At 52.4% G+C, this 26,215-nt stretch overlaps 1 protein-coding gene across 5 annotated transcripts in view; it reads left to right on the top strand.

The window, feature by feature from the left end:
* KMT2A (lysine methyltransferase 2A) overlaps positions 1 to 26,215 on the top strand; it is a 51,700-nt gene that overhangs the window by 12,707 nt on the left and 12,778 nt on the right. For 2 of the 5 annotated variants that reach the window (XM_048512517.1, XM_048512513.1), the window contains exons 3-26: positions 103 to 2,786; positions 3,774 to 3,951; positions 4,225 to 4,459; positions 5,229 to 5,293; positions 5,450 to 5,818; positions 9,602 to 9,675; positions 10,506 to 10,634; positions 10,991 to 11,104; positions 14,028 to 14,174; positions 14,335 to 14,430; positions 15,326 to 15,446; positions 15,686 to 15,799; positions 16,373 to 16,557; positions 17,673 to 17,846; positions 18,209 to 18,319; positions 18,572 to 18,645; positions 18,919 to 19,112; positions 19,449 to 19,555; positions 19,776 to 19,913; positions 20,693 to 20,851; positions 20,964 to 21,081; positions 21,185 to 21,263; positions 21,458 to 21,618; positions 25,317 to 25,469. In XM_048512517.1, the coding sequence (XP_048368474.1) occupies positions 103 to 2,786; positions 3,774 to 3,951; positions 4,225 to 4,459; positions 5,229 to 5,293; positions 5,450 to 5,818; positions 9,602 to 9,675; positions 10,506 to 10,634; positions 10,991 to 11,104; positions 14,028 to 14,174; positions 14,335 to 14,430; positions 15,326 to 15,446; positions 15,686 to 15,799; positions 16,373 to 16,557; positions 17,673 to 17,846; positions 18,209 to 18,319; positions 18,572 to 18,645; positions 18,919 to 19,112; positions 19,449 to 19,555; positions 19,776 to 19,913; positions 20,693 to 20,851; positions 20,964 to 21,081; positions 21,185 to 21,263; positions 21,458 to 21,618; positions 25,317 to 25,469 (5,979 nt within the window). The remainder of the gene's footprint in view (positions 1 to 102; positions 2,787 to 3,773; positions 3,952 to 4,224; positions 4,460 to 5,228; positions 5,294 to 5,449; positions 5,819 to 9,601; positions 9,676 to 10,505; positions 10,635 to 10,990; positions 11,105 to 14,027; positions 14,175 to 14,334; positions 14,431 to 15,325; positions 15,447 to 15,685; positions 15,800 to 16,372; positions 16,558 to 17,672; positions 17,847 to 18,208; positions 18,320 to 18,571; positions 18,646 to 18,918; positions 19,113 to 19,448; positions 19,556 to 19,775; positions 19,914 to 20,692; positions 20,852 to 20,963; positions 21,082 to 21,184; positions 21,264 to 21,457; positions 21,619 to 25,316; positions 25,470 to 26,215) is intronic. The other 3 variants (XM_048512516.1, XM_048512515.1, XM_048512514.1) reach the window with 3 other exon arrangements.

The following is a 26,215-nucleotide window of genomic DNA, read 5'->3' as shown; positions in this document are numbered from 1 at the left end:
ATGCAGGACACTTAGGCATTCCTGGAAGGAGCCTGTGGCAGGATGTAGAAACGCTTAACATTCACTCTTCCCTTTGTCCTTCTTCTCCTCCTTTAACCTCAGCCAAGTCTAATACAAGGAAGCCACGTGGGAGACCCAGAAACAGCTTGGACCGAAGTTCAACCATGCTCTCCGAGTCCTCCACAACTTATTCCCCTTCAAACAGACCAGAACTCACACCCACAGAAAAAGTACAGAAGAACGAACTGAAAAGTGAAGAAAAACGACGAGGGAGGCCTCCTGCCCTTGGCAGCATGAAGTTCAAAATCAGACACATGAAGGGCACAGCAGATGCTCAAAAGAGGGGCAAGGAGGAAAAGGAGAATCTAAAGAAAGTGAAGCGGGCACCGTCTACGGCCTTTCAGCATGCAACAAAAATCAAGAAGCTGCGAGCAGGCAAGCTCTCTCCGCTGAAGTCTAAATTCAAATCTGGCAAGCTCCACCTTGGAAGAAAAAGTGTACAGCTGGTGCGTCGGAGAGGCCGGCCACCATCTTCCGATCGCTTGAATGCTGCTCTGGCTACAGCGGAGAGTTCTCAGCTGGACAGAGCCCAGCGGATCAGAAAGGAGAAAGACGGCGTGTCGCTGCTTCCCAAAGAAGAAAAGCCTGCAGTCCGGCAGAGCCCTCGCAGGATCAAGCCCGTGAGGATCATCCCTTCCTCCAAGAGAACAGACGCCACCATTGCTAAGCAACTCTTGCAGAAGGCAAAAAAGGGGGCCCAGAAAAAGATTGAGAAAGAAGCAGCAAAGCTGCAGGGACGCAAGGCAAGAACTCAGCTCAAAAATATCCGCCAGTTCATCATGCCAGTGGTGAGCGCCATCTCTTCCCGAATCATTAAAACTCCCAAGCGCTTCATTGAAGATGAGGACTACGACCCACCCGTCAAAATCGCCCGCTTGGAGTCGACACCGAACACCCGGTTCAGTGCCACCTCCTGTGAATCCAGTGAGAAGTCCAGCGGGGCCTCCCGTCACTCCTCACAGGCATCGTCGGATTCCTCCCGGTCCAGCAGCCCCAGCGTTGACACGTCCACTGATACACAGGCCTCAGAAGAGGTGCAAGGACTGTCTGAAGAATGCAGCAACACTCCGGAGGTAGTTCCCTCTTCCCTGCCTGACTCCCCATCCCCTGAGAATGAGAGTGGTGAGCGGAGGAGGAGGAGGCGGAGGAGGAGGAGGCGGAGGAGGAGGAGGAGGTTTTCTGTGGCAGAGCGCAGTTTTGGACCCAAGATAGCCAAAAAGCTGCCCAGCCTCCAGAGTGTCTCCCAGCAGCAGTCCTCCTCTGCCTCTCCACCCCCGCCCCTCCTGACCCCACCCCCGCCCCTTCAACCAGCTGCCAGCATCTCTGAGCACGCCCCTTGGCTCATGCCCCCCACAATCCCTTTGGCTTCACCCTTCTTACCCTCTTCTGCTGCACCCATGCAGGAGAAGCGGAAGTCCATTCTGCGAGAGCCAACGTTCCGGTGGACCTCTCTGAAGCACTCCAGGTCTGAACCTCAGTACTTTTCCTCAGCAAAATATGCCAAAGAAGGACTTATCCGCAAACCCATATTTGATAACTTCCGGCCTCCCCCACTGACCCCTGAGGATGTTGGTTTTGCTTCTAGTTTCTCAGCTGCTGGCGCCCCGGCTCCGACACGCTTATTTTCCCCTCTGCACTCTGGGACCAGGTTTGATGTGCACAAGAGGAGCCCTCTGCTGCGAGCGCCGAGATTCACTCCGAGCGAGGCCCACTCCCGCATCTTTGAATCCGTCACCTTGCCTTCCTCTGTGAGTCGAGCTGCTGGAGGAGGCGCTGCTGCATCCGTCACTTTGAGGAAACGAAAGAGGAGAGTGTTCAGCCCGATTCGATCAGAGCCCAGATCTCCCTCACACTCCATGAGAACAAGGAGCGGGCGGCTGAGCAGCTCAGAGCTCCCTTCTCTCCCGCCCCAGTCGTCAGGCTCTTCTTCGCTTGCCAGCATTTCCGTGGGGTCCTTGACCACCAGTGCCTTAAATGCCAGCTTCACTTTCCCTGCCCATTCCCTTTCCCAGCCTGGAGAGTCAGCAGAGAAAAGCCAGAGGCCCAGAAAGCAGGCAGGAGTCCCGCTGGTAGAGCCTTTCTCCCCCAGCAGCCCTGCTCCCCTCTTCCCGTGGTTCACCCCGAGTTCTCAGACCGAGAGGGGCAAGAACAGAGACAACACCTCTGAGGAGCCGTCCAAAGACAGCGGCCGGAGTGTTGAGAAGGAGAAGGGCCGAGAGAGAGACCGAGAGCGGGAGAAAGAAAACAAGCGGGAGTCCCGGAAAGAGAGGCGAAAGAAGGCCCCTGACATTCAGAGCAGCTCTGCGTTGTTCCCCGCGGCTCGTGTTTCAAAAGGGAGGGTGGTCGTCCATGAAGACCCCACCATTTCCTCCTCTGTCAAAAAAGCTGCGGGGCGGAAGAAATCCGCAGCTGCTGAGCCCGTGGCTGGTGTGCCTGCCGTGGTTCTGATGGATTCAGCAACAGCCATCAAGACCAAGATGGCCAAGAGGGGTCGGGGAGGCTTGGAGAAGGCCAGCCCAGACCTCGGCCCTTCCGCCCCTTTGGTGGAAAAGGAGGATGCTCTGAGGCTGCCTGCAGCTTCCTCAATCAGCTCTATGTTGGCTCATGCAGACAAGCTGCCCATGACTGACAAGAGGGTGGCCAGCCTCCTCAAGAAAGCAAAAGCCCAGCTGTACAAGATCGAGAAGAGCAAGTCGCTCAAGCAGGTGGATCAGCCAAAGGCACAGGTATGAGGTCTAGAACGAAAGGGATAGATCTGGCGGCAGGTTGATGGGAAGAAATGGTCTTTCCCTTTCAAATTGCTGCCCAGTTTCCCCTCCCTTGTCTTTCCAGTTATCTGTTGGTCAGAACAACTACTGTGTTTGCCCCAAAAGATGGTGATGACCTTCTGTATAACATTCTCTGTGTGTGTAAAGGACAGTCAACTCACAGCTGAAATGGCAACCCCTTAGGGGGTTTTCAAGGCAACAGACTAATAGCTGTGCTTTGCCATTGCCTGCCTCTGCATAGCAACCCTCCTGGCATTCCTGGGTGGTCTCCCATCCAAATACTTACCAAGATGGACCCTGCCTGGCTGCTGAAGTCTCATGAGAAGCCAGCCTGGGCCATCCAGGTGGGACCAGCATAGGACTAGTCCCCCTCAAAGAGTAAGAAGTTGAACACGAGAGTGGGTGTCCCTGAAGGTCAGCGGTTCTGCCTCCTCTTGCCGTCTGTGTGCTATGTGGCTCCTGAGCCAGCAAGACCACCCACCTGCCTGCCAGTGGCCAAGGGCTGCTTCAGGCCCCTCTTTGTCTCTAAAGCAGAGGTCAGCTGGGTCATATGGCCTAGCGGGGGGGGAGGGGGGGCTAGCTATGGAAGCATGGGATGTGGCTCCTCCAATAAACTGGGTGGTAGATGTGGCAGCCCCCCCCCCCCCCACACACACACACACAGCGGGTGTCATGTTCCCAGAGTGAAACCACCTCCTTTCCATTTTAACCAAACATGTTTTAAAACATTGTTTACAGTAGTTCTCCTTTCCTCCCCGACCCCTTCCCAAAAGACACGGGGCTGGATACTGGAGACCACCACTGGATATTTCCACTCTCACTGGTGTGTTTCTGGTGCCTATTAGATGCAAGTGCTTAGAAATCTGCATGCAACTGGGATGCCCAGCTGCCTCTGGGAGAGGTTCCTCTGGCTGATTCCTGTGTTCTTACCTCCTTGAAATGCAGGGTCAAGAGAGCGACTCCTCAGAGGCCTCGGTGAGAGGGCCACGCATCAAGCACGTCTGTAGGAGAGCAGCTGTTGCACTTGGGCGTAAGCGAGCCGTCTTCCCAGATGACATGCCCACTCTGAGTGCCTTGCCGTGGGAAGAGAGGGAGAAGATACTGTCTGCCATGGGGAATGATGGTAAATGCTTGGCTGCGGTGGGGTGATGGAAGGCAGAGGAGGCAGGGACAACCAAGCTCTGCTGTTAGCAAACCTGGAGGGGCTTTCTGTTGTGTTTTTTTTTTAAATTTTGTAATCTGCCTTGAGTCTTGGTGAGAAAGGGAGACTATAAACGAAGCCAGTGAATTCCCTTGTAGGGAGGCATCAAGAGACACTCGGGGTGGGGGAATGCAGTACTTGAAGTTATTCTCTTTTATTGGCTGCTGAATTCACAGCCGATGTTTTGTTTAACAGACAAGTCCTCTGTTGCTGGTTCAGAAGAGGCTGAGCCCCAGGTGCCGCCCATCAAGCCCATCAAGCCCGTGACCAGACACAAGCCCCCCCCAGAACCTCCCGTAAAGAAAGGCCGGCGCTCCAGGCGCTGTGGCCAGTGTCCGGGCTGCCAGGTGCCGGAGGACTGCGGTGTCTGTACCAATTGCCTGGATAAGCCAAAGTTTGGGGGGCGTAACATTAAGAAACAGTGCTGCAAGTAAGTGTGGGGTGGGGGCCTTGCTTGGAGGTCAGGGTATAGGCTTCCTGGCCTGCGGGATGGGGGGGGGGGCAGACTTTGCTTTTTAGCCTGGGTCTGTCAGTCAAAAAAGAGCTAAGGATCCTAAGCCGGGTGACTTTGCCTCGTTATCAGCTTGACCTCAGTGTATCCTGTCTCATGGAGCTGGAAGGGGCAGGCAGTGACTCAAAGTAGTGGGTGGCTGTGCAGGTTTGGGAGGAAAGAGAGGGCTCCAGCTTTGCCCTGCCCTCTGTTCGGCCTCCTCCTTCCAGACTTTGGGTCGTCTCCTTGGTTTAAAATCTCTTTCTAAAACAGCTATGAGAAGCTGCCACTGCGTGTGAAACTGCATCGCAGGAAGCTTGTTCTGAGTGCTCTTCTGCACAGGAGCTCAGCTGAATGTCAGGGCAAAGAGTCCAACATTGATGGCTCCTCCTCAAGTTGAATGTCAGCATCTGAACGCCACAACAGGCTTTTGGTCCAGGGTAGACTCAGTAGTCCCTTCTGCAGATGCCCTTTCCTCTCCTGATGCTGCCCAGATTGGTCTGGAGAGGACTCCCAAGGGAGGGAGGCATGGCATGGCTGGAAGCCTCCGGTGTTTCTGCTTCCAATTCTTAAGGCAGCCCTTTGTCACAGATGCCTGGAATCCAAAGAAGCCTGCAGTGCTAGAAGTGGGATGCCAGAGGTTTGTGCTGCCAGGTGAGCCTTGCTGTCTCTTCCTGTTTACTCTCCCTTCTTTTTCATTTCATCCTAGGATGAGGAAGTGTCAGAACTTGCAATGGATGCCATCGAAAGCCTTTCTGCAGAAGCAAGCCAAAGGTAGGGATTCCTGTTGGGGAGGGATGGGGAAGGTGTGGTCCTTGTCATGCCCCGGAGCAAGGCCACACAGAGGCAGCAGCCGTACCCTGAGCATGTTTGCCACCTTGGGGGAGCACCACCAAGCATGATATCTGAGGGGCTCCTTTTGCTTTGTAGCTGTGAAAAAGAAAGAGAAGAAATCCAAATCTGGCGACAAGAAAGAGAGTCAATCTGGGAAGAGCCAGTCCGACTCCGGGCAGAAAGCTGCTTCCCAGCCTGTCCTGACGAGAGAGGACCCCCCTGCAAAGAAAGGCAGTGAGCCTGCCCGGAAGCCCAGCGAGGAGAAGAACGAGGAGGGGCCGCAGCCATCTCCCCCAGACAACAAGCAAGCCCCTCTGCCTGCTGTCAGGAAAGCCAGCAAACAGGCCCTGCTTCCTGTGTCGGGGCCCCCCCCTCCACCCGCTAGCTCAGGCCCACCCAGAAAGGAAGTCCCTCGAAGCACCCCTGCTGAGCCCAAGAAGAAGCTTGCTCCGCCTCCAGAGGCAGGTGGGTGCCGGCCTGACTGCCTGCATCAGGCACTACCAGTGGCCTCTTTAAGGCCAGACCTCTGTTGCCTGGGCAGTCAGGGTGGGAAGGGGGCAGAGGGGTGGGTGTGGGGCAGGGCTTGGGACCTTCCTTGGATACCGGTCAGCTGTCCCCTGAGAAGCAGACAGTCTTCTCCGGTCAGAGCTTCCCTTTGAGCCAGATACAGTGCTGGCTGTTGTGATGGGTTAAAAGCCTTTGGATCACCCACTCGCAGCAGCAGCATCAGAAGCTGCTCACAAGCCTGAGCCAATAACAATAAACCATGGGAAGGAACAGGTGCAGCATAAAGTCAGCCATGACAGCATGGGATAAAAGCAGCCCTGTCCGGTGAGCTAAAGGCGTGATCAAACCAACAGAATAAAAAGTGGGAATGAGAACAAGCAGCAAGGCTGGCCGAATGAAAACTGGCCGGAAGCTCAGTTGAAATGAGGAATGAAAACAAATCTTAAACTCCTTGCCTGATACCTAAACAATGGAAGTTTGGACTCCAGGAGAATTTCAGTGAGAAAGGCATTTCCTCCCCCCGGCAGGGAAGTCCCTGTCGCTGGGGCTCACTCAGACAAGGGAAGGGGGCACGCAGCAGGGCCTCTGGTGTTCTCTGCTGGTTTTCCTTCAGGCCTCCTGGTCCCAGACGGTGCAGGGCTTAGTAGGTCATTCACACTCTGATATGCCCTTCGGAGCAAACTGGCAGCCACTGTGGGACTCTTAAAACAAGGGAGGTACGCCCGGCGGCAGCCTTTCCCACCACCTTCTGAGCCATGGAAATCTCTGCCCCGTGTGGAGTGCATTGTAGTAGTCCATGTGTGCCTGTGGACAGATCCTGTCTGGAGGAAGTGCTGTGGCTGGCGCACCAGTCAAAACTGAAGAGGCTGCCTTAGAGGAGATTCATGCTTTTACCAGCTAGACTAGATCTGGCAGCGCTCCCAACTGCTCCTTCAGAGGAAGTGCAGCCCCAGCCAAAGCAAGCTGATTCCACGGGTCCCTCCTGGCCATGCTGACGAGTGACTGTTCAGTCTTGGCACATGACTGACTCAGACCATGGCTTGGCGCTGTCTCTAGCTTGATGGCTGGGGAAAAAGAAGCAGAGTTGAATGTCACCTGCATATGGATGCGACCTCACTCGGGGTACTCAGGCAGTCTTCCCTGCGAGCTTCATGCGGCTGTTGAGCCACATCCTGCATGATGGCCGGCGGGGGTTGCTGCCAGACCCCATATTTCAGATCCTCCCACAGCTTTCCAGAGCTGCCTTTCCAGAGCTGAAAGGGAAAATCAAGAGAGTCAAAACTGTCCAAGATGCTTGGAGGTTATTTAAAAACACAGTAATAAAAGCCCAGCTGGAATGTGTTCCGCAGGTTAGGAAAGGCAGCGCCCAGTCCAAAAGAAAGCCCCCATGGTTAACAAAAGAGGTTGAGGAAATGATCAGAAAAAAGAAAATGTCTTTTAGAAAATGGAAGTCCAGTTTGCCTAATGAAGAATATGAGAGGGAACACAAATGGTGGCAAAAGAGAAGCAAGTTAGCTGTAAGGGAAGCAAAAAGATTATGAGGAACGCATGGCTGCAAACATCAAGACCAGCAACTAACAGTTCTTTCCAAAGTATATATCAAAAGTAGGGAAGCCAGCAAGGGAAGCGGTAGAGCCAGTTAGGAGTGACAAAAGGAACAATGGGTGCCATTGCTAAAGATGACAGGAGATTGCAAGAGAAGCTGAATGAATTCTTTGCATCCTGTGCTTCACCCAAGAGGAGGTGAGGAACATTCCTGCACCTGGAACCATGTGTGCTTCTTGGGAGAGGCGAATCCGAGGAACTAGTGAAGATAGTGGTAGACAAGGAAGAATTTCTGGCAGCCATTGATAAACAAATGCTACCAAATCCCCTGGCCCAGATTGCATTCACCCAAGAAAGAGCTCAAGCATGAAATTGCTGATGTTCTCACTTTAATATGCAACTTATCCCTGAAATCTGCCTCCATCACGAAGACTGGAAGATGGCCAATACTTGTCACACCAATCTTTAAAGAAAAGGATCTAGGGGGGACCGAAATTACAGGCCAGTCAGTTTTGACATCTGTTCCTGGTAGAATTAGTAGAATCTATCTTTAAAGATAAAATTATAAAACATGTAGAAAAGCAAGACCTGCTGAGAAAGAGTCAGCATGGCTTTTGCAGAGGCAAATCTATGTCTTACAAACTTACTATAGAGTTCTTTGAGGGGGGTGTAAACAGGCATGTGTGGATCAAGGGGGGAACCAGTTGGACATTGTCTACTTGGATTTCCAAAAGGAGCTTTTGACAAGAAGTTCCTCACAAGAGACTATTGAGAAAACTCAGTAATCAAAAGGAATAGGAGGGGAAGTCCCTCCTGTGGATTAAAAACTGGTTGAGGAACAAGGAAACAAAGAGTGGGTGTAAATGGGAAGTTCTCACAATGGAGATGTAAGGTGTCCCCCAAGGATCCGTTTTGGGACCAGTGCTCTTTAACCTATTCATAAATGACCTGGAAGTAGGGGTGGGTAGCGTGGTTGCGAAGTTTGCAGATAATACCAAATTATGTAGTGTGAGGTGAGAACCGCAAAAGGATTGCCTAAGAGTTCAAGTGGACCTTGGTAAATTAGGTGAGTGGGCTAAGAAATGGCAAATGCAGTTCAGTGTAGCAAAATGTAAAGTGATGCACATAGGGGCAAAAAATCCAAACTTCACATACACGCTACAGGGGTCAGTGCTATCAGTCACAAACCAGGAAAGGGATTTGGGCGTCTTAGTTGATAGTTCCATGGGAATGTCAACTCAATGCATGGCAGCTGTGAAAAAGGCAAACTCTATGCTGGGGATCATTAGGAAAGGAATTGATAATAAAACTGCAAAGATTGTCATGCCCTTATATAAAGCCATGGTGCGACCGCACTTGGAGTACTGTGTTCAGTTCTGGTCACCACATCTCCAAAAGGATATCGAAGAGATAGAAAAAGTGCAGAAAAGGGCAACGAGGATGATTGAGCAATTGGAGCACCTTCCTTATGAGGAGAGGCTGAAGAGTTTAGGACTCTTTAGTTTGGAGAGGAGACGGCTGAGGGTGGATATGACTGAAGTCTATAACATTATGCATGGGGTAGAAAATGTTGGCAGAGAGAAATGTTTCTCTCTTTCTCACAATACTAGAACCAGGGGGCATTCATTGAAAATGCTGGGGGGAAGAATTAGGACTAATAAAAGGAAACACTTCTTCACGCAACGTGTGATTGGTGTTTGGAATATGCTACCACAGGAGGTGGTGATGGCCACTAACCTGGATATTTTTTAAAGGGGCTTGGACAAATTTATGGGGGAGAAGTCGATCTCTGGCTACCAATCTTGATCCTCCTTGATCTCAGATTGCAAATGCCTTAGCAGACCAGGTGCTCAGGAGCAGCAGCAGCAGCAGAAGGCCATTGCTTTCACCTCCTGCATGTGAGCTCCCAAAGGCACCTGGTGGGCCACTGCGAGTAGCAGAGAGCTGGACTAGATGGACTCTGGTCTGATCCAGCAGACTTGTTCTAATGTTCTTATGCCTTCTGGAGACAGCTGATACCAGTCGGACTGCAACCCCCCCAACATGGGCACAAGGTGGTTACTCTCTCCATTTGCAAAAGAGCGACTTGTCTTCTGCTGTCCACATATAACCTGATCTTACCTCAAGTTCCAGACTCCTCTTGGTTTCTAGTGGCAACTCTTAGGTTATGACAAGGTGTGCTTATACTTTTCCTAGGTGTAGAGCAAAGCAAACAAAAGAAAATCCCTCCTCGTCCAAGCTTACCAGTGAAACAGAAGCCAAAAGAAAAGGTAACCTGCTGTTTGAGTTTTGTCTCCAGTTTTTTCACGATTGGCTGCTCCTGTGCAGATGTGCAGGCTCTTCAGGAGCCCGTGAGTTTACGTAGATTCAGAATGGCGTCCAGCTCTGCCTCCCTCTCCGAAACTGGCACTCGCGTGTCGGCTGCCTTTGGTGGGACTCCTGCTCTTTCTTTCACATCCTCACTCTGTTTTCGTGTGGCCGCACACTGGAGCACAAGGAGCTGCCTTGCATGAAATGAGGCCGATGCCCATTCAGGTTGGCAGTTGCTGTGTGGGTCTTTCACATCCCCTCCACTTGACCTTTTTAACCAGAGATGCCAGGGATTGAACAGGGGCCTTCTGTGTGCTGAGCAGATATTCCGCCATTGAGCCTTGGCCCCTCCCTGGACTTCAGGGCAAGCAAGAGAGGTGGGTTTTTTAGTGATAAGCAACAGCATCTTGGCTTGCCACCACGTGGGAATACTCGTTCTTTAGGTTTTATTAGAGGGCACCATCCGTACACAGGATAGGAGTATGTTTTAGTCAGATTAGATGTCTGTAATTTTTAATTTATGCATATTGTGTCTGTATGTTGTCAGCTGCTCTGAGCCTGGTTCATTGGGAAAGGGGAGGGGTACAAATTGGAAAACATAAATCAAATCCATGTATTAATTCTAGCTGCTGGAATCAGTTCTAGGCTGAGAACTGCCCAGGCAGTGCCCAGATTCTGGCGGGTTGTTCCTTATGAAGTTCCTCTCACAGTCTAGAAATCAATGAGAGCTCTTCTGCTTTTGGATTCAGAGTGTAGAATTTAGGGTTTACAAATTGCCTTAATTCTCCAGGAAAAGCCCCCTCCAGCCAGCAAGCCAGAAAACAGCATGCTCAGCTTGTTAAGCACTCTGTCAAACAGCAGCAGTTCCAAGCAGAAGTCTGTTGCAGACGGAGTCCACAGGATCCGAGTGGACTTCAAGGTAAAAGGCTAAGTTGGGTGGGGTCTGTTCTGCTTAGAGTCACTTCAGTCTGTAGTGACTTTTAATGCTCAAGGACAGTTGGGCATTGAATATTGGAAAGACTTTCCTCGCCCCTTGGAGAATCCCATGGCAGGCCTCTGTGGAACTCTGCAGGAGTCCTTAGCGTGAGAAAATTGGGGTTGCAGGGGCTCCCTAACAAAAAGCACCACAGGTGAGGGGAGCGTTGGCTCCGGGAGCCATTTAATGGCTCATTTTGCAGGATCTGTAGGGCGCCGTTTGATGCCTGACTTAGTGCTGTAGCTGGATCAAGTGTCAGAGTGCTTCCCTTCTCACATGCTCCTTTTAATGGTTTTTAGGAGGACTGCGAATCTGAGAATGTTTGGGAGATGGGCGGTTTGGGCATTCTGACCTCTGTACCAATAACTCCGAGAGTGGTCTGCTTTCTCTGTGCCAGCAGTGGACACCTGGAGGTAAGGAGGCTGATGCCAGCAGTGTCTGTCAAGCAGTTATTGGAGTGGTCTGTAATCTATAGAAAAGTGTAATTTGAAGCTGGACTGTAACATTCAATAAATGCTATCAATATTTTGCAGAACAGGCTGCTGTTTGAAATGTTGCTTGAAATGCTGAAAATAAAGGTTAGCTGTGTGGGTGGCACCTGAACCTCCTGGCCCAGCTCTGACGTGTCAAATCCAGACCAAAAAAATCACATGACGTGTCCCAGGCAGGGCTGTCTGTCATTTATTTGTGTAGCAACAGAGCACTTTACAAGCTGCACAAACAGAGGACACTGCCCCAAGTATCTTACAGTCTGAGATTGGAAGTGTGGGGGTGGGGGGTGGGGATTGAGGAAGAATCTGCATGCTTCCCAGTTCCACGTGCTGAGGCCTCTTTTCAAGCAGAGATGGGGACAGTGCAAAAGGGGGTGCCTTGTGCAGGAAGGCAAGGCTGGGAAGGGACAAGAGCAGGGGGTTGTGCTAGGAGGTCTAGGAGGAAGGCAGAGTAAGGATTTCAGAAGGAAAGTCAGTAGGTTGGAGAGGCAAGCAAGATGGGAGGCAAAGTGCAGGACTGAGGGGATGGGCCCACGCTGGGCCTGCAGAGGATGTGTTGGCCAAGGCCAGAGGAAGAGGAGGCCACGCCTAGTGCACAGGGGGCAGTGGCCTGTGCAGCTGGAGGAATGGCGCTGGGCATCAGTGGTAGCTGGCCCAGTGGAGGGAGGGAGGGAGGAGGAATGTATGACGGCTCTCTTGCCCTCTCCCAGAAGTGCTCAGCAGCAGAAGAGCGTCGAGTGTATGGGAAGTGCTGACTAGAGGGAAGGCTGAGAGCTGGGCCTGTGGCAGTGGCTGCAGCTGTTGAGCCAGAGGGGTGACAGGAAGAAGGCCAGATGCTGTTGTCATTAGATGGAAGGGGCAAGAGGCCTAGAGACGGTGCGAGCGCTTCCCCAGTCAAGAGGTCTTGAGCAAGCAGTGTCCATGAGGGAGTCAGCCCAACAGAAGAGAGCAAAAGATGGAAGGGAGCTCAAGAGCAGCACAATTCGAGGGGAGGGTCACCAAGAGTCTCCTCCAAGAGGACTGAAGTGAAGCTCAGAGCTGAGGAATGGGGTGGCGGCGGCTGCTACACAGAGAGGCCAAGGGCTTCGAAGGTGGGGAAGCAGGCAAGATGGGGCTGGAATAACAAGATTTGAGAAGGAGGCCCAAATGACCCCTGTGGCCACTGGGGGGAGGTGAGTGGGAAGAAGAGCAGCCTCTGGAAGAGAAGGCAGCAGCTGTGGGCGGGGGGGAGCTAGGCATCAGGGAGGGACAGAGAGCGGGAAAGGTCAAGGGAGGCTTCCTGTGTGACAGGGCTGCAATTCCAGGGCAAGCAGAAGGTGGAGTGTGACTGGGGACGCATTTGAAGGAGGAGGGGAGAGTGGGGCACACTGGACTGGAAGGGAGCCCCAAAAGCAAAGGGGAAGTGGGAAAGGTTAGGAAAGGGAAGCGGCCAGAGGCAGGCGTGTCCCACCAAGACCCAGGTGTTCCTGCTGATGGTGGCAGTCTGGCCTTGCCCTTAGGTACAGCCCTGGGGCTGCTAGGAAAATGGTCACCTTTTCGGGGGGGGGGCTTAGCTGGCACAAGGAGGGAAAAAGCCAGCAGCAGAAGTGGGCCAGGCAGGTGCAGGACTTGGAAGAGGGCGACTCCTTGCACAGAGCCCCTAAATTCATGGCCCAGAGGAAGCTGGGATGTGATCAGAGGCAGGAAGGGCAAGTATAGTTCAGAAGAGGCAGCTGGGTTTCTGCAGGGCTGTGTTTTGTCCCTCATACTGTTCAGCAGCTGTGATTCGAAGCTGGCCGGGAGGATCACCTGTGCATTGAGAGGTGCATTCTCACAGTGTGAGTGGCAAGTGATGTGTTCCCCAGATGCCAAGGGGAAGGCTGGTCAGCTGGCTTGGTCTGCTGGCTGTGGGTTTGCCTAGACTGGGGAGCATATCCTTGATGGGTTTGCAGTTCCTGTTAAGGAACAGGCGCACAGCTGGCAGTTCTTCTCAGTGTGTGGCGGCATCTGTAGCATCAGCCAAGAGCCTTCCTGGCATGTTTTCTCAGGGTACCTTGTAGTGGGGCTGACTTTGAAGGTTGCTTGAAATCTTCAGATAGTCCAAAACACATCAGCCAGATTTCCCAATCAGGGATCAGGTTTTGAAAGTGCCGCTTGGGAGGTGTCTTGTTTTCTGAGCACAGTTCAAAGAGCTGGCTTTGGCCTCTTAGCCCTCGGACAGCTGGGACCAGAGCGTGCAAAGAGTCATATTCTCCCCTCATGCAGACTTGCTCATCGACTGAACTATGCCATGGGAAGTCCTTCCCTGGATGCTCTTTGCCTTCAGAGGTGAAAGGGAGGTGGCCTGCTTCTGAAATGCTTTTCCTGCAGCCTCCTGCGTGGTGTCATAAGGCCCTGTTAGGCACTGGGCAAAGACCGTCTTTTTGGCAGAGCTGGGAACAGATCAGTTGAGAAGCTGTTGCCGTTTTGATTGCTGCTCATGTGGTTGGTTTTTATTGCTGTAGGCTTTTATGGATAGTTTTGTTTGTCAGCTTTCTTGGAAGTCCTTAGAAGCACAGGGCTTTCTCAATAAGCTGTCTGGGAAATAGCAATATTGACTTCTGTATTATTCCAGCTGCTAAATGGAATGTTTTCAAGCTTCTTGGAATGAAGCTGCTGAAATTCCAGTGCACTGTGCTCCTCAATGGTTAGCCTTTGCTCTTCCCTGCGGGACCCTGATGGCTACTTGAAAACGGGTTTTGTGGGTCCAGATCCTCACAGTGAAATACCTGCTAATTGAGCTGCCCAGAGGGCAGCTGGGTTTCGTGAGGGGATCACAGGATGCTGCTGAGGGGACGCTGCCGTGTGTTTCTCTCCTCTTCTGCAGTTTGTGTATTGCCAAGTGTGCTGTGAACCCTTCCACAAATTCTGCCTCGAGGAGAGTGAGCGCCCCCTGGAGGACCAACTGGAGAACTGGTGCTGCCGCCGCTGCAGGTTCTGCCATGTGTGCGGGAGGCAGCATCGGGCCGCCAAGGTAGGGCACAGGAGCCGCCGCTCAGTTGGGACTCTTCCCCAATGGCCTTGCAAGTCCCGCGTGGCTGCTCAGAATCCGCAGCTGCTTGACTTCGCTGCACTCTCTGAAGGACAGTAGGAAAACCTGGCCAACCTTGCTGCTGTTCTCCCTTTTCCTGCAGCAGCTGCTGGAGTGTAACAAGTGCCGGAACAGCTTCCACCCGGAGTGCCTGGGGCCAAACTACCCGACCAAGCCGACCAAGAAGAAGAAGGTCTGGGTGAGTTTCCACAGCAGAGGGGAGAATGCTGATGAGGCCACTTTGCAGAGCAGCCAACACGTGGTGGCATCCCTCTTTGCCTGTCTGGGTTGTCTTGATGCACCAGTAGTCTATTCCTGCGAGTGGGGGGCACGTCTTCTGCTCCAGAGAAAGAGTCTTCGGGGCTTCTTGGGGGTTGTTTCCACACTAGAGCCTCCTGCGAAGGAGCCCAATCAGCTGGGGGAGCCCCACACAGAACTCCCTACTCCCCATTGCAGCCGTCACAACCCGGGGGGGAGCAACTGCAAGAGAGACCCTCCCTCTGGGTGCTCATCCTGTGGCATGTAAAAATGTGCTTAGAATTGCAACTTCCTGGCAGTCAACAGAACTATTCAGTTAGTTCTTTAATTACCCTCATTATTTCACCTGTTGATTACTACCTGGAATGGAGATAAACTTTTGTCCTGTACCGTGCCTGCGCAGTTCCAAAGTAGGGGGAAGGAGCTTGGTCCGTTTCTCCTCTAGCCACAGCATCCCCGGACAGCTCTGGCTCCCCTTGAGTAGGGATGCTGGAGCTCAAGTACTGTCCAAAAGTGCTGTGGGAAGGTGACCTGTCGGCATTGCGCCCCTGGCCACGTGGCTTGCCTTGAGAAGCCTTCCTCTTGCGAGGGGCTCCAGAGCACCCTGAACAGGCCAGCGGTGCACTTTTGTTCCAAGTCTGAGAAGTGACCTCTGAAAAACAGCGGGGGTGTGTGGTGTGAACAGTGGCATGTAGTGGGTTGGTAGTGCCCTTGCCTTGATAGCCCACAGTAGCTGTGAGAATGAAGGGGGATAATTCTGGGGAAGGTGTTTAGCATGGAAGCTGGTGTGAATGAAAACCAGGAGTCTTGAGCAAAAGGCCATCTTGTCTTGCCAGATCTGCACCAAGTGTGTCCGATGCAAAAGCTGCGGTGCAACAACGCCCGGCAAAGGGTGGGATGCCCAGTGGTCTCATGACTTCTCGCTGTGCCACGATTGTGCCAAGCTCTTTGCAAAAGGTACTGGGAGCTTGGGAGTTTGCTGGGCAGAAGGCCACCTTGCAGGTGCATTCCATCCGCACTGCAGACATGTAGTCATTCCAGCTGTAGACGGATGCGGTCCTTGGTGTAGGTGGGTGGGGCCAGAAGGGCGAAGCAAATGGCTCTCATGGCTGGGGAATCGTCTTTTCTGAGCAGTGGGCTGGCAGGCAGGGGTCTGGCCGTGCCCCCCTGGAGCAGACGTCTGCCCCCACTTGCAGGGAACTTCTGCCCGCTCTGCGACAAGTGCTACGATGATGATGACTACGAGAGCAAGATGATGCAGTGTGGGAAATGTGACCACTGGGTCCACTCCAAGTGTGAGAACCTTTCAGGTGAGGCCTGCCGGAGGAGGGGGGGGAGGAGGAGGGGGGGCTGTCTTCGGCCTGTCCGTTACCCTCCCTACTTTCAGGGACAAATCCTGTCCTCACAATAGCTCTGTGGGGTAGGTTAGGCTAGTGAAGGGTAACTGGTCCACAGCCGCTCAGGGAGCTGCATGGCTGAACAAGGATTTGAGTCCCTGCCACTGTTCTCAGTGGGCTCTCCCCAGTGACTGCAGCTGGAGAAGCGGGTCATGACTTCTCTCTTCCTGTCTAGTCCATATTTCTGTGAGATGCTGCCCTGGGTCCACCCTACATCACTTTGGTGACTGGAGAAGACTGGTTGGCAGCTGTTGCACCTGGACTCAGAGGCATCTGGGCCCTGCTCCAGAGCCTCAGTTGGGCAGGCAGAAAGACAGTCACACAGCTAGTCAGAATCGTGCTGTATTCTCTAGCTCCCAGAAGTGGAGACTCCTGTGCCAAACCCCCCAGCATGCACTGCTAGCACCCAGGATATGCCGTTATGTTTAGTCCAACTCAGATCCTTCTGACCCCGGCATCATTACTGTTTGTCTGCTCCCCCTTCAGATGAGATGTATGAGATCCTCTCCAGCCTGCCAGAGAGTGTGGCTTACACGTGCAGCAACTGCACCGACCAGCATCCTCCCGAATGGCGCCTGGCCCTGGAGAACGAGCTGCAGCTGTCCTTGAAGCAGGTTGTGGCAGCCCTGCTTGGCTCCCGGACCACCAGCCACTTGCTGCGCTACAGACAGGTGGGCCTGCTCCCCTCACCTGCCGGGCACTGGCCGGCTCGCCTGCCTGCCTGCCTGCTGGCAACCCTGGCAGAAGGGCAAGCGGTTCAGTTTTGTGTTTCCGGTCTCAGTGAAGGAGACAGGGATGGCCATGCTGGTCTTTGGGGGTGGAAAAGGGGCGGCTCCTGGGTCCTGTGTTTACAGACGGTGCTCCATTCAGTACAAGAGGGTCTTTGACAATGGCTCTCCGAGGCCTTTCCCATCGGGAAGTGGTGGTCCTTTGAACAGAAGGGGCCAGGGATTGTTGGCCTGCTGAGCCCGTGACCCTTTTCAGAGCTTGAGTCCTTCAGAATGTTTCTTTGGGCAGAAGAATTTGTGCCCAGGAAGCCCCCTAGAGCCTCCAAAGCTCCCCAAATAGGAGCAGGGAGGTGGAGGAATGAGGCAGTCAGAAATCCTTCCAACTTCAGGAACAGTCTGGGGGAGACCCCAGCCTTAGGTGTGTATTGCTGTGTGCCTCCAGGGCAGTGCCCACCTGCCCACTGAGATGTCTGTCCTTGATTTGGGAGGCGTTTGGGCTTCCTGGCCAGTGCCACACAAGGCCCTGCACTTAGTATTGGCCCAGCCTATGCCCCGGTTTGGGAGTGGGGGCTGCCCCCTTCAGTTTTCCTCAGTCATGCATCAGTAGACCACTGACGCATTAATACAACTTCAGCAGACCTTTATTAGGCATATTAGTAAAAATAAAACAAAATGCAGGACAGAGTGGGTGTTAAAACAGGACATAAAACTGGACAAAGCGCGTAAGGTTGGTAAGGAAGAGGTGATCAAGCTTCCATTAAGTCTTTGACTTGCGCTAATAAAAACTCAGCGGTTTTTCCAGTTATCCTGCCGTTGTTATTATTTAGCAGGTGAATTGTCTTTGTATGCGCCAAACAACTTTTTTTATTCCCTAGAGCCGGGACAAATAGGGAGAGTCTAGGTGATGCATACTTCGGGCAAGACAACATAATATGCTCGAGGGTCTCCACAGTATCCTGACAATAGATGCATTAATGCATGGATGGTTTGTTTGTCATCTTGTGGCCTGACCAGTTCAGAGTCAGAAAAGGTCCTGTCCTCTTCCTGTCTGTGTCCAGGCAGCCAAGCCTCCTGATCTGAATCCTGAGACCGAGGAAAGCATTCCGTCCCAGACCTCTCCAGAAGGTCCAGACCCTCCAGTGCTGACCGAAGTCAGCAAGCAAGAGGAGCAGTCCCCGCTGGACCTGGAGGGTGTGAAAAGGAAACTGGACCAAGGAGGCTACTCTTCCGTGGTACGTTGCCCTTCAGGATGACGGTCGGGCTCTCTTACATCATAGAAGGCAGGGCAGCGGCTGCTTGGAAAGAGTGGAAACACTTTGCTGTTTCTGAACGGCATGGAAAGAAAGGAGCCTTCAAATGCTGCCTCTCTGCTAAGACCTTCCACCTTTGCACCTTGACATGCTTGGTCATCCTAGGCAGTCATCTGTTAGCCTCGGGCCTGCTGCTGTTCTGGAGAACAGGGCAGGGAACTCCAGGGGCTGACAAAGCAAGGGCCCCCACTTCTCTTGGAAGGGAGGGCTGTCTTTCACCTATCGGGACCTTGCAGAAGGCAGCAGTAAGGTGAGTACCGTGTGTATCTGTGTGCCCTTTCTAGCTGGAATTGAGTGATGATATTGTCAAGATCATTCAAGCAGCCATGAATGCTGACGGAGGGCAGCCAGAACTCAAAAAAGCCAACAGCCTGGTGAAGTCTTTCTTTACTCGGGTAAGTCAAGTTTGCCCATTCTCAGGGCTGGGTGATGGCTCCGGCGCAGTGGTGCTACATCCTAAAGACTCCCAAAGGGGCTCATATTTCTCTTCAATTCTTGCCTGGCTTTCTGCAACAAATTGGTGTCTTGACTTGGCATGTTTGAAACATGTAATAAATCCTTTGCAGTTGTGAATTTGGAGAACTTTCTCCAAGTGTTTAGTTCTGCCTTAGACAATGTTTATAATAATCTTTTTCTTTTCTTTTTAGCAAATGGAACGAGTTTTTCCATGGTTCAGTGTAAAGAAATCTAGATTTTGGGAACCTAATAAAGTCACACCCAAGTAAGTAAGTGCTGTGCAGTTGCTCCAAGGTGGGGCCTGAGCTGTGGCAGGCTGGAAAGAAAACAGGAATTCGGTTGTTAAACTGGCTGCCATGTTTTGCAACACAAGTGCCTGCAGAGATGGTGTCAGCTGTCTTGAAGTGCTGGGTGTGACACACACCTTGTTGTGTTGGGCCTTAGTGTGTCCATTGGCTGCAGGCTGGGGGATGCCACAACAGGTGCAGCCGAAGCAGCCCTGCCTGATGCTTGGCCCTGTCTTTTCTTGCCTTTTCAGTAGCGGAATGCTGCCAAATGCAGTCTTGCCTCCGTCCCTCGACCATAACTATGCTCAGTGGCAGGAACGTGAAGAAAACAGTTGTGCTCAGCAGCCCCCACTGATGAAGAAAATAATTCCTGCTCCCAAACCGAAAGGCCCTGGAGAACCAGATTCCCCGACACCACAGCCTCTGCCCGCTGCGCCCGTGTCCAGTGAGCAACAGAGCCTTGTCTTTTTCTGGGGAGAAACTCTGCAGATGAGCTGCCAGGGGGGAAGGGGGGTGGGGGGCGGCAGATAGAGCAGATGCCTGGAGTTCTGGTGCAGAGCTTGCTGGAGCGCCTCCACTGCCCGGCCCCTCATTGTTTCCTTGGCTGGACGGGGCTTCTGCTCAAGCCAGTTGAATGCTGGGGGCCTTGCTGGCAAATTGATTCCTCCAGCAGGTTGTTGATGGATTTGTGCGTCGGAGGGGGGATGATTGTTCCTTGCCTGCATGTTCTTCCACATACTGCTTGTCAAAATTGAACAGCTCCCTCTCTTTTTGCTCGGAGGTTCTGACCAAGGCAGAGAGGACAGTCCGGACCTTGTCCCACCCCCAGATGTGGAAGACAACCGGCAGTGTGCTCTTTGCTTGAAATATGGCGATGATGGGGCAAACGTGAGTGGCTCTGGCAGAATGCGGTCTGGGGCACGTGATGGAGGAGCTCTTTGGCCCCCTTTGGGCTCTGACCAGCAGCCCCCGCCCAGCCTCCCTACAGCCGAGCATCCTGCTTCCTCCCCATCAGTGGGCCCTCTTTTGGCTCCCTCCCTCCCTCCTCGGGCTCTTTTCATGTGGCTGTATTATGGGTGCCTTTGACGGCCTGACTCCCTCTCTGCAGGACGCAGGACGTCTTCTTTACATTGGCCAGAATGAGTGGACACACGTGAACTGTGCCCTGTGGTCTGCAGAGGTCTTTGAGGATGATGATGGCTCCTTGAAGAATGTGCACATGGCAGTGATCCGAGGAAAACAGCTGGTGGGTAGAAGTGAGCGGGGGGTGGGGGGGCAAGAGTTTTCTGGGAAGAAGGAGGTAGGTTTTAAAAATGACATTGCTCTATGCAAAAAGCTCTCCTCACTTGCTCTTGCCAGAGCCAAGAAGAGTTTTGACAAGTCAACTGTGCATCTTGATATGGTTTGTTAGCATGCAGAGGCCTCATATCACTTAATTTGCCCCAGTTTGTGGAATGGAGTCCCCTCCTCTCTCTGCTGGTAACGAAATGATACAGTGAATCTTGCTTCAAGCAGCACTTGAGTTGTAAAGTGCTGCTCACATAAACTGTTGTGCATTCCATTGTTGACTTCGTGCAAACAGCTCCCTGTACAGTGAGTGAAGCAGGGAGCGTGGCCTGGGTGGCCTCTGACGGGGGCACCCAAATCTCCACAAGGGGCCTGGCTGCAGCTGCTGGTTTGCCTGGAACTTACGAGGGAGTTGCTGTGGCCCGCTCTGAGCGTGTGACTTTCCAGGCAGCCAGGCTTCTCCACTATTCCTCTGAATTGTTGACATGAGAAATCTGGAAAAGTCTGCTCTGATCCCATTTGTAAAGATCCACAATGAATCCCATTTAGTGACAACTTTTGGGTTTGCTCAATTCAGAACTTGCAGGGTGGTGCTCACCTGTGTTGTGTTGTTGTGCTGTGTTGTGTGGTCGGATGGTTGCATGTGCCAGAGGGGAAGTAGTGCCGCCAATAGCTTTGGACAGTCAATTTCACCCTTCATAATGCCACCAGAGGGTGACGCATCCGTTTGTCTTGCAGAGGTGTGAGTCCTGCGTGAAGTCAGGGGCCACGGTGGGGTGCTGCCTGGCTTCCTGCACAAGCAATTATCACTTCATGTGCTCTCGGGCTCAAAACTGCCTCTTCCTGGAGGACAAGAAAGTCTACTGCCAGCGGCACCGGGACCTGATCCAAGGGGAGGTGAGAGGCCCTGGCCTGCTTGTTCTCCTCCCTCCCTCCCTCCCTCCCTCCCTCCCTCCCCCGTGTGCCCGTGGCTCTGGCCACAGCGATCCTGTTTCTGTTCTCATTGCAGGTGGTGCCTGAGGATGGTTTTGAGGTCCTGAGGAGGGTCTTTGTGGATTTTGAAGGGATTAATTTGAGGCGGAAGTTTTTCAGTGGCCTGGAGCCAGAGAACATCCATATGATGATCGGTAAGGCCTCGGCTGCTGGCTTTGGGCATCGGTGGGGGCAGGGGGTGTTACTCACTGCTGTTGCTTTCCTTCACAGCAATTTACCTGTTCTGTTTCCATGCAGGGTCCATGACTGTCGACTGCCTCGGAATTCTGAATGATCTTTCTGATTGTGAAGATAAACTTTTCCCTATTGGCTACCAGTACGTACCAGCTGACCACTAAACAGACCTCATTTCACCCTGGAAAATGTTCTTGGGAACCCACTCAATTGTTTGGGAAGGCCTTTTTCTCCCCAGTTCTGGAGGAGTTGCAGCCTGGAGTCAGTCTTGTATGCTCCATATGCACAGCCATGTCCCTGAACCTTTGTTGATCATCTGTGTACAATATTTCCCAGGTGCTCTCGGGTGTACTGGAGCACAACAGATGCAAGGAAGCGCTGTGTGTACACTTGCAAGATTGTGGAGTGCCGCCCTTCCAACTCAGAGCTAGATATCAATAGCACCGTGGACCACGATGACAACAGAACCATCGCTCATAGCCCCATGCCACCCCCTGGTGAGTTCTGCTCTATGCCAAGGCTGCAGCTGCAGAGATGCACTGTGTTTTCTTCCTCTTCCATGGACAGCCTACGGTCATGTGCGCCATGTCGAGTGCTGATAACTTTCCGTTTAGGATGCCCAGGATCAGGTGCTAGCCTGCTGGACTTGACTGTCCACGGAAAAGAAAGACAACCGAGGATTCCTTGGTAAATACAGGATCTTTCTCTTGGCTGTAAAAATATGCTTCATTTGCAGAATGAGATACTTCTCCCATTTCTGTTAGAACATTTCAGAGCTGGATAAAAACCTTTTAAATGGGTCTTTTCATTTAGGAGGAAAGTTGACGAAGGGGAGAGAGATGCAAGAGATTTATGAAATTATGCATGGAATGTGTGGCCAGAGAGACCTGCTTCTCCTCCCAAAATACTAGGACTTGCGGGGCATCTGATGAAGAGGGTGGGCAGGGGAAGAAGAAGAAGAAGGAGAGTTGGTTTTCAAACCCCACTTTCTCTACCAGAAAGAGTCTCAAATTCCTCATCCCCTCCCCCCCACAACAGACACCTTGTGAGGTGTATGAGGTTGAGAGAGTTCTGAGAGGACTGAACTGACCTTCGTGGCCTTCTGTGCAGTCCCACCTGGGTGCAAGCCAGCCAGGCAGTTTGTTTGTTTGTTTATCTAGTTTGATTTGTACACCGCTCTTTCCACAAGGGCTCAGAGCAGCTGACAACAATAAACAACACATAAAACCTGTTTAAATAAAGAAGTCAACAATTAAAACAGTCAAAAAAGTTGAAACAGGTAGTTATAATAATTAAAATCCAATCTGATCTAATTAAAATACATTTAAATTAAAATCAAGTAAAAGCTAATTTCAGATCAGAGTTAAAACAAGGCTGGCAACAGGTGCCATTTAAAGCAGGTCGGGAATTAAGGTTTGGGCAGGCAACAAAGGCAGTTAATAGAATTACGATTTCGATTTCAGTTTCTAGTTTTTGGCCTGGCGGAACAGCTCTGCCTTTCAGTCCCTGCGGAATTGCATCAAATCCCTCAGGGCCCTGATGTGAAGAGCCCAGCGTCTGTGAAGATTGGAACTCTCCCCCTCCCAACCCCCAGGACCCTCGGGGCAGATTTTCCCACCTAAAAGGTCAGGTGGCTGGGAGGGGGGGGGAGGAGCTCTCCCCTCTGCTCTCCTACGGCCGCCTCTTCGGAAAGCAGTGGCAAGTTTCTCTAGCTCTGTTCTATGGAATTTCCTCAACCCATTTACTTCATGTTCTGAGGTAGAACCTCTCTGTTTTCACTATATCTGTGAAGGGAGAGGCACTATTTAAGAAGTGCTCCACTTGTGGGGGGACTGAAACGGCCAAGAATGATGCCCCCTAACCCTAACCCCAAGGACTGCCTCCTGTGCCTGGATGGAGGCCACCTTCTCTCTATCTGCCGCTTCCGTGCCCTCCTCACTCCCAAGACTGTGGCTGTAAGAGCCTCTCGGCTGAAGACTTCTCTGTGGGAGAAATCTCTTGCTCCTGAGGGGCTTCATGGGGAGACCTTTCCCAAATCCCCCTCTGTCATTTCCCTCGTGGCCCCTTCCTCCAAACGGGCTGAGCTTTCTGCACAGGCTGGGATGTCTTCAGAACCACCGAACAAGAAGGCCTCTAAGTGCTCCAGGTCATCAGAGCATGGAACAAAGGAGGAGGGAAAAGTCCTCCCGATGTCGCCACTCCCCATCATGCTCCCCGCGGACTTCTGAGGCTCACGGGCACAGCCCCTGTTGCCGACAGTTTTCAATGCCAATGGATATTATCGCCACCAAGGGCGGTCTTTTGGAGGCTCTGCATGGATCGCTTTCTGAGAGGCTGGGCCGTTTCAATGTCGAACCTCTTTCAACCGATCACTCCTCACCTCCCTCCGTTTCCCCAAAGCGTCGGCATCGATCCTCTTCCTCAGCTCCAGGACCATCGTCAAGACTCATCAACCACCTTTCTTCAAAGCTGGGCCGTGACACTTCCGCTGATTCCAGCCCCGGGACGTCTCCTTGACACCAAGACCTGTCAACGCCGACATGCTCGCCATCAAGACAATTGTCAGCGCAGATGCCTCCAATGTCAACGGCTGATTTTTCAACCCTTTACCAGGACCTTCCCTTGCCTGCATGAGAAGTTTCGATGCTTAAGTGGCCGCGTTCAGATCCTTTCCCACTGGTACCTACTATTCCTCCAGAGGGATCCAAGCCTCTGCCAGAGACAGAAGATCCTTTGAGTGACAAAAGTATGCAGAAAGGAGGGACAAAAGGTTGTCAAAGTGTCTTTGAACACCCACCCACCCACCACCCACTGTTCAGGAAGACCTGAGCACTCCTTCCAGACCTACGAGTACCTTTGACCTTCATCTGATCACCCACCTGCCTCTTCCAGTAGGCTCCAGTATGGTCCTTGGCCATATTTTCCTCAATACCCTCCTTGGTGGCCCACCAACGGTCATCCTAGTAGGTCCGCTTCACCGGCTTCTTCTCATCGACGCAGGGACTCAAGATGAAGGCATCAAGGGTCTCCGAAGAAGGCCCACCGTTCCTCAAGATCCATGGGGATAAAGTTTGGATCACCTCCCTAAGGTGGTGTGTCTCTTCCATTTGGGGCAAGACATGGTCCTCCTGGTGTTTTTCCCTCACCCTTCCTCTGACTTGGACAGGGCGTTGCATTTGTTGGTGCTTGTTGTTTTAGCTCGATTGCCCAGCACCTTTCCACAAAGATAGTCACCTGTCTGTTTGTCATCCAGTTTCTACCCAAACATTGTCCAGGTAGGTTTCTCAAGCCATTGTTCAGATTTATTTTGTTGCAAAGATGGACTGCTCCCTTCCGGTTCATGCTCACTACACTCGCTGCCAGGCTGCTTCGGCCACCTTCCATTCCGCTTTCAGAATCCTGGACATTTGCAAAGCAGTGACATAGTCCTGTAAGGGTCTAGGTTAACCCAGTCAATAACAAGTCTCAAGAGTGGTTCAAGAGCTTTATTAGAACTGTGCCAGCCCAACGGCCAGATAGCCAAAACTGAGGTTTGGCTCTCTGGCCCCTGGTATATACCTGTAAGCTACAGTTTTACTCAACCCAGAACCCACCCACCCCCCTCGCATTCCCAAACATCAGCATGTGAAAGGACAGTGAGAAAGAGACCTTGTTTTGGGGACAGGCAGGCCACTCCCTCAGGAAGGCCGATAAGGAGTAGCCATTAAGCACTGTTGAGCTAGTTACTTGCAAGCGAGAAGAGGCCCCACGGCCTTGGACAATGATAATAGCTGGGCCATCTGCGCCAAGGCTGTGTACGTGCGAGCTGCCAGGCCAAGCATGGGGCAGGCCTGACAAGCCCTTAGCCTGTATTTTATTTGTCATTATGCCATGGACATTGGATCTCATTGCAATGCTGGTGTGGGGAAGGCAGATCTGCGTCCTTTGTTCAAATGACTGGGTTAATAAAGCACGTTCACTCTTCTTTGTTGTGGTGGTCAGTGCTTCCGTCACAGCCTCACACCCATCGCCTGATTTGGAATGAGCTTGCGACTCTCCCAGTGTGGGACTGCACAAAAGGTCACGAGGAGGTAAAACAGCGTTGGGCTTATCTGTGGCTGAAGTTCTTCGAGTGGTCTTCTGTGCAAGCTTAGTCCAGCATGGCTGCTTCTGTGCTCTTATGTCAAACCCCTGATTCCTTGTTTTTCTTCTGCAGTAGAAATCCTCACTAAAGAAGTCTCTGCAGCTGTGAGCCCGGTGTGTTCAGACCTTCCAGCGCAACTGCAGAACTGCAAGACCCTGCGGATGAGAAGGCCAAGTTTTGCCCCTGTCCAGCGATCCCCTGGTTCAAGGCCGCTGCCCTCTGCAGGTCTGACCTGATAAACTTTGGTCTCTAAACTGCCTGCTATTTTCTCAGGCCCAGTATTTCTCCAAGCTGCTGCTGGTGGCTGTGAGCCTCCACAAACCCACCTTTGCTAGTACAGCCACTGTAAGAGGTGCGTCTAACAGTGTGCCTTCTGCTGTGTCACTAGGTGAAGGCACCTGCTAGGTAGGGGTGGTGATTCAGTAAAATCGAATCACCAAAAAAAGCCAGATCGGCTAGAGCTGAAAACCATAGTGCCCAAAAAGCCTCATGTGATTGAGTTCCAGCTGGAGCTGATGCTTGCACTTCCCTCCTCCTGCCACCATTCCCAAGTCCCCGTGGACCCGGAAATAGCATCCCCTCCCCCTCCTCTGCAATTTCCCAAATCTAGTGGACCTGGGAAATGCCAGGGGAGGGGGTGGAGAACTGTAAAGCACATTCGTGCTGGCAGGCAGGTTGAGGGGCGTCCTCTGATGGTCATGACTCGGGTATGTACAGGTGGGGAACAGGCAACCTCCGTTTCCACATTTCAGGGGGTTTGGGGGCTTCTTCTCAGGATCTGACACTCAGGAGGGCCAGCAGGGGAGATATTGTGGGCTCAGCTGCTCAGTCTTGCTAACCCTTGCCCATATCACATCTCTCTGAGCTGCTGTTCAAAGTCAGTCTCTGTTCTTCCTTTCTCTCCCCACCAAGTCAGATACTTGCCAGGTTCTCTCAACACTGTTGTTCCCAGATGAGTTCCTGTGCCTCAG

The sequence above is a fragment of the Sphaerodactylus townsendi genome, linkage group LG12 (assembly GCF_021028975.2).
Source record: "Sphaerodactylus townsendi isolate TG3544 linkage group LG12, MPM_Stown_v2.3, whole genome shotgun sequence".
Taxonomy (NCBI): Eukaryota; Metazoa; Chordata; class Lepidosauria; order Squamata; family Sphaerodactylidae; genus Sphaerodactylus; species Sphaerodactylus townsendi.
The sequence above is the reverse complement of the archived record's forward strand: the minus strand, read 5'-3'. Positions and strand labels throughout refer to the sequence as shown.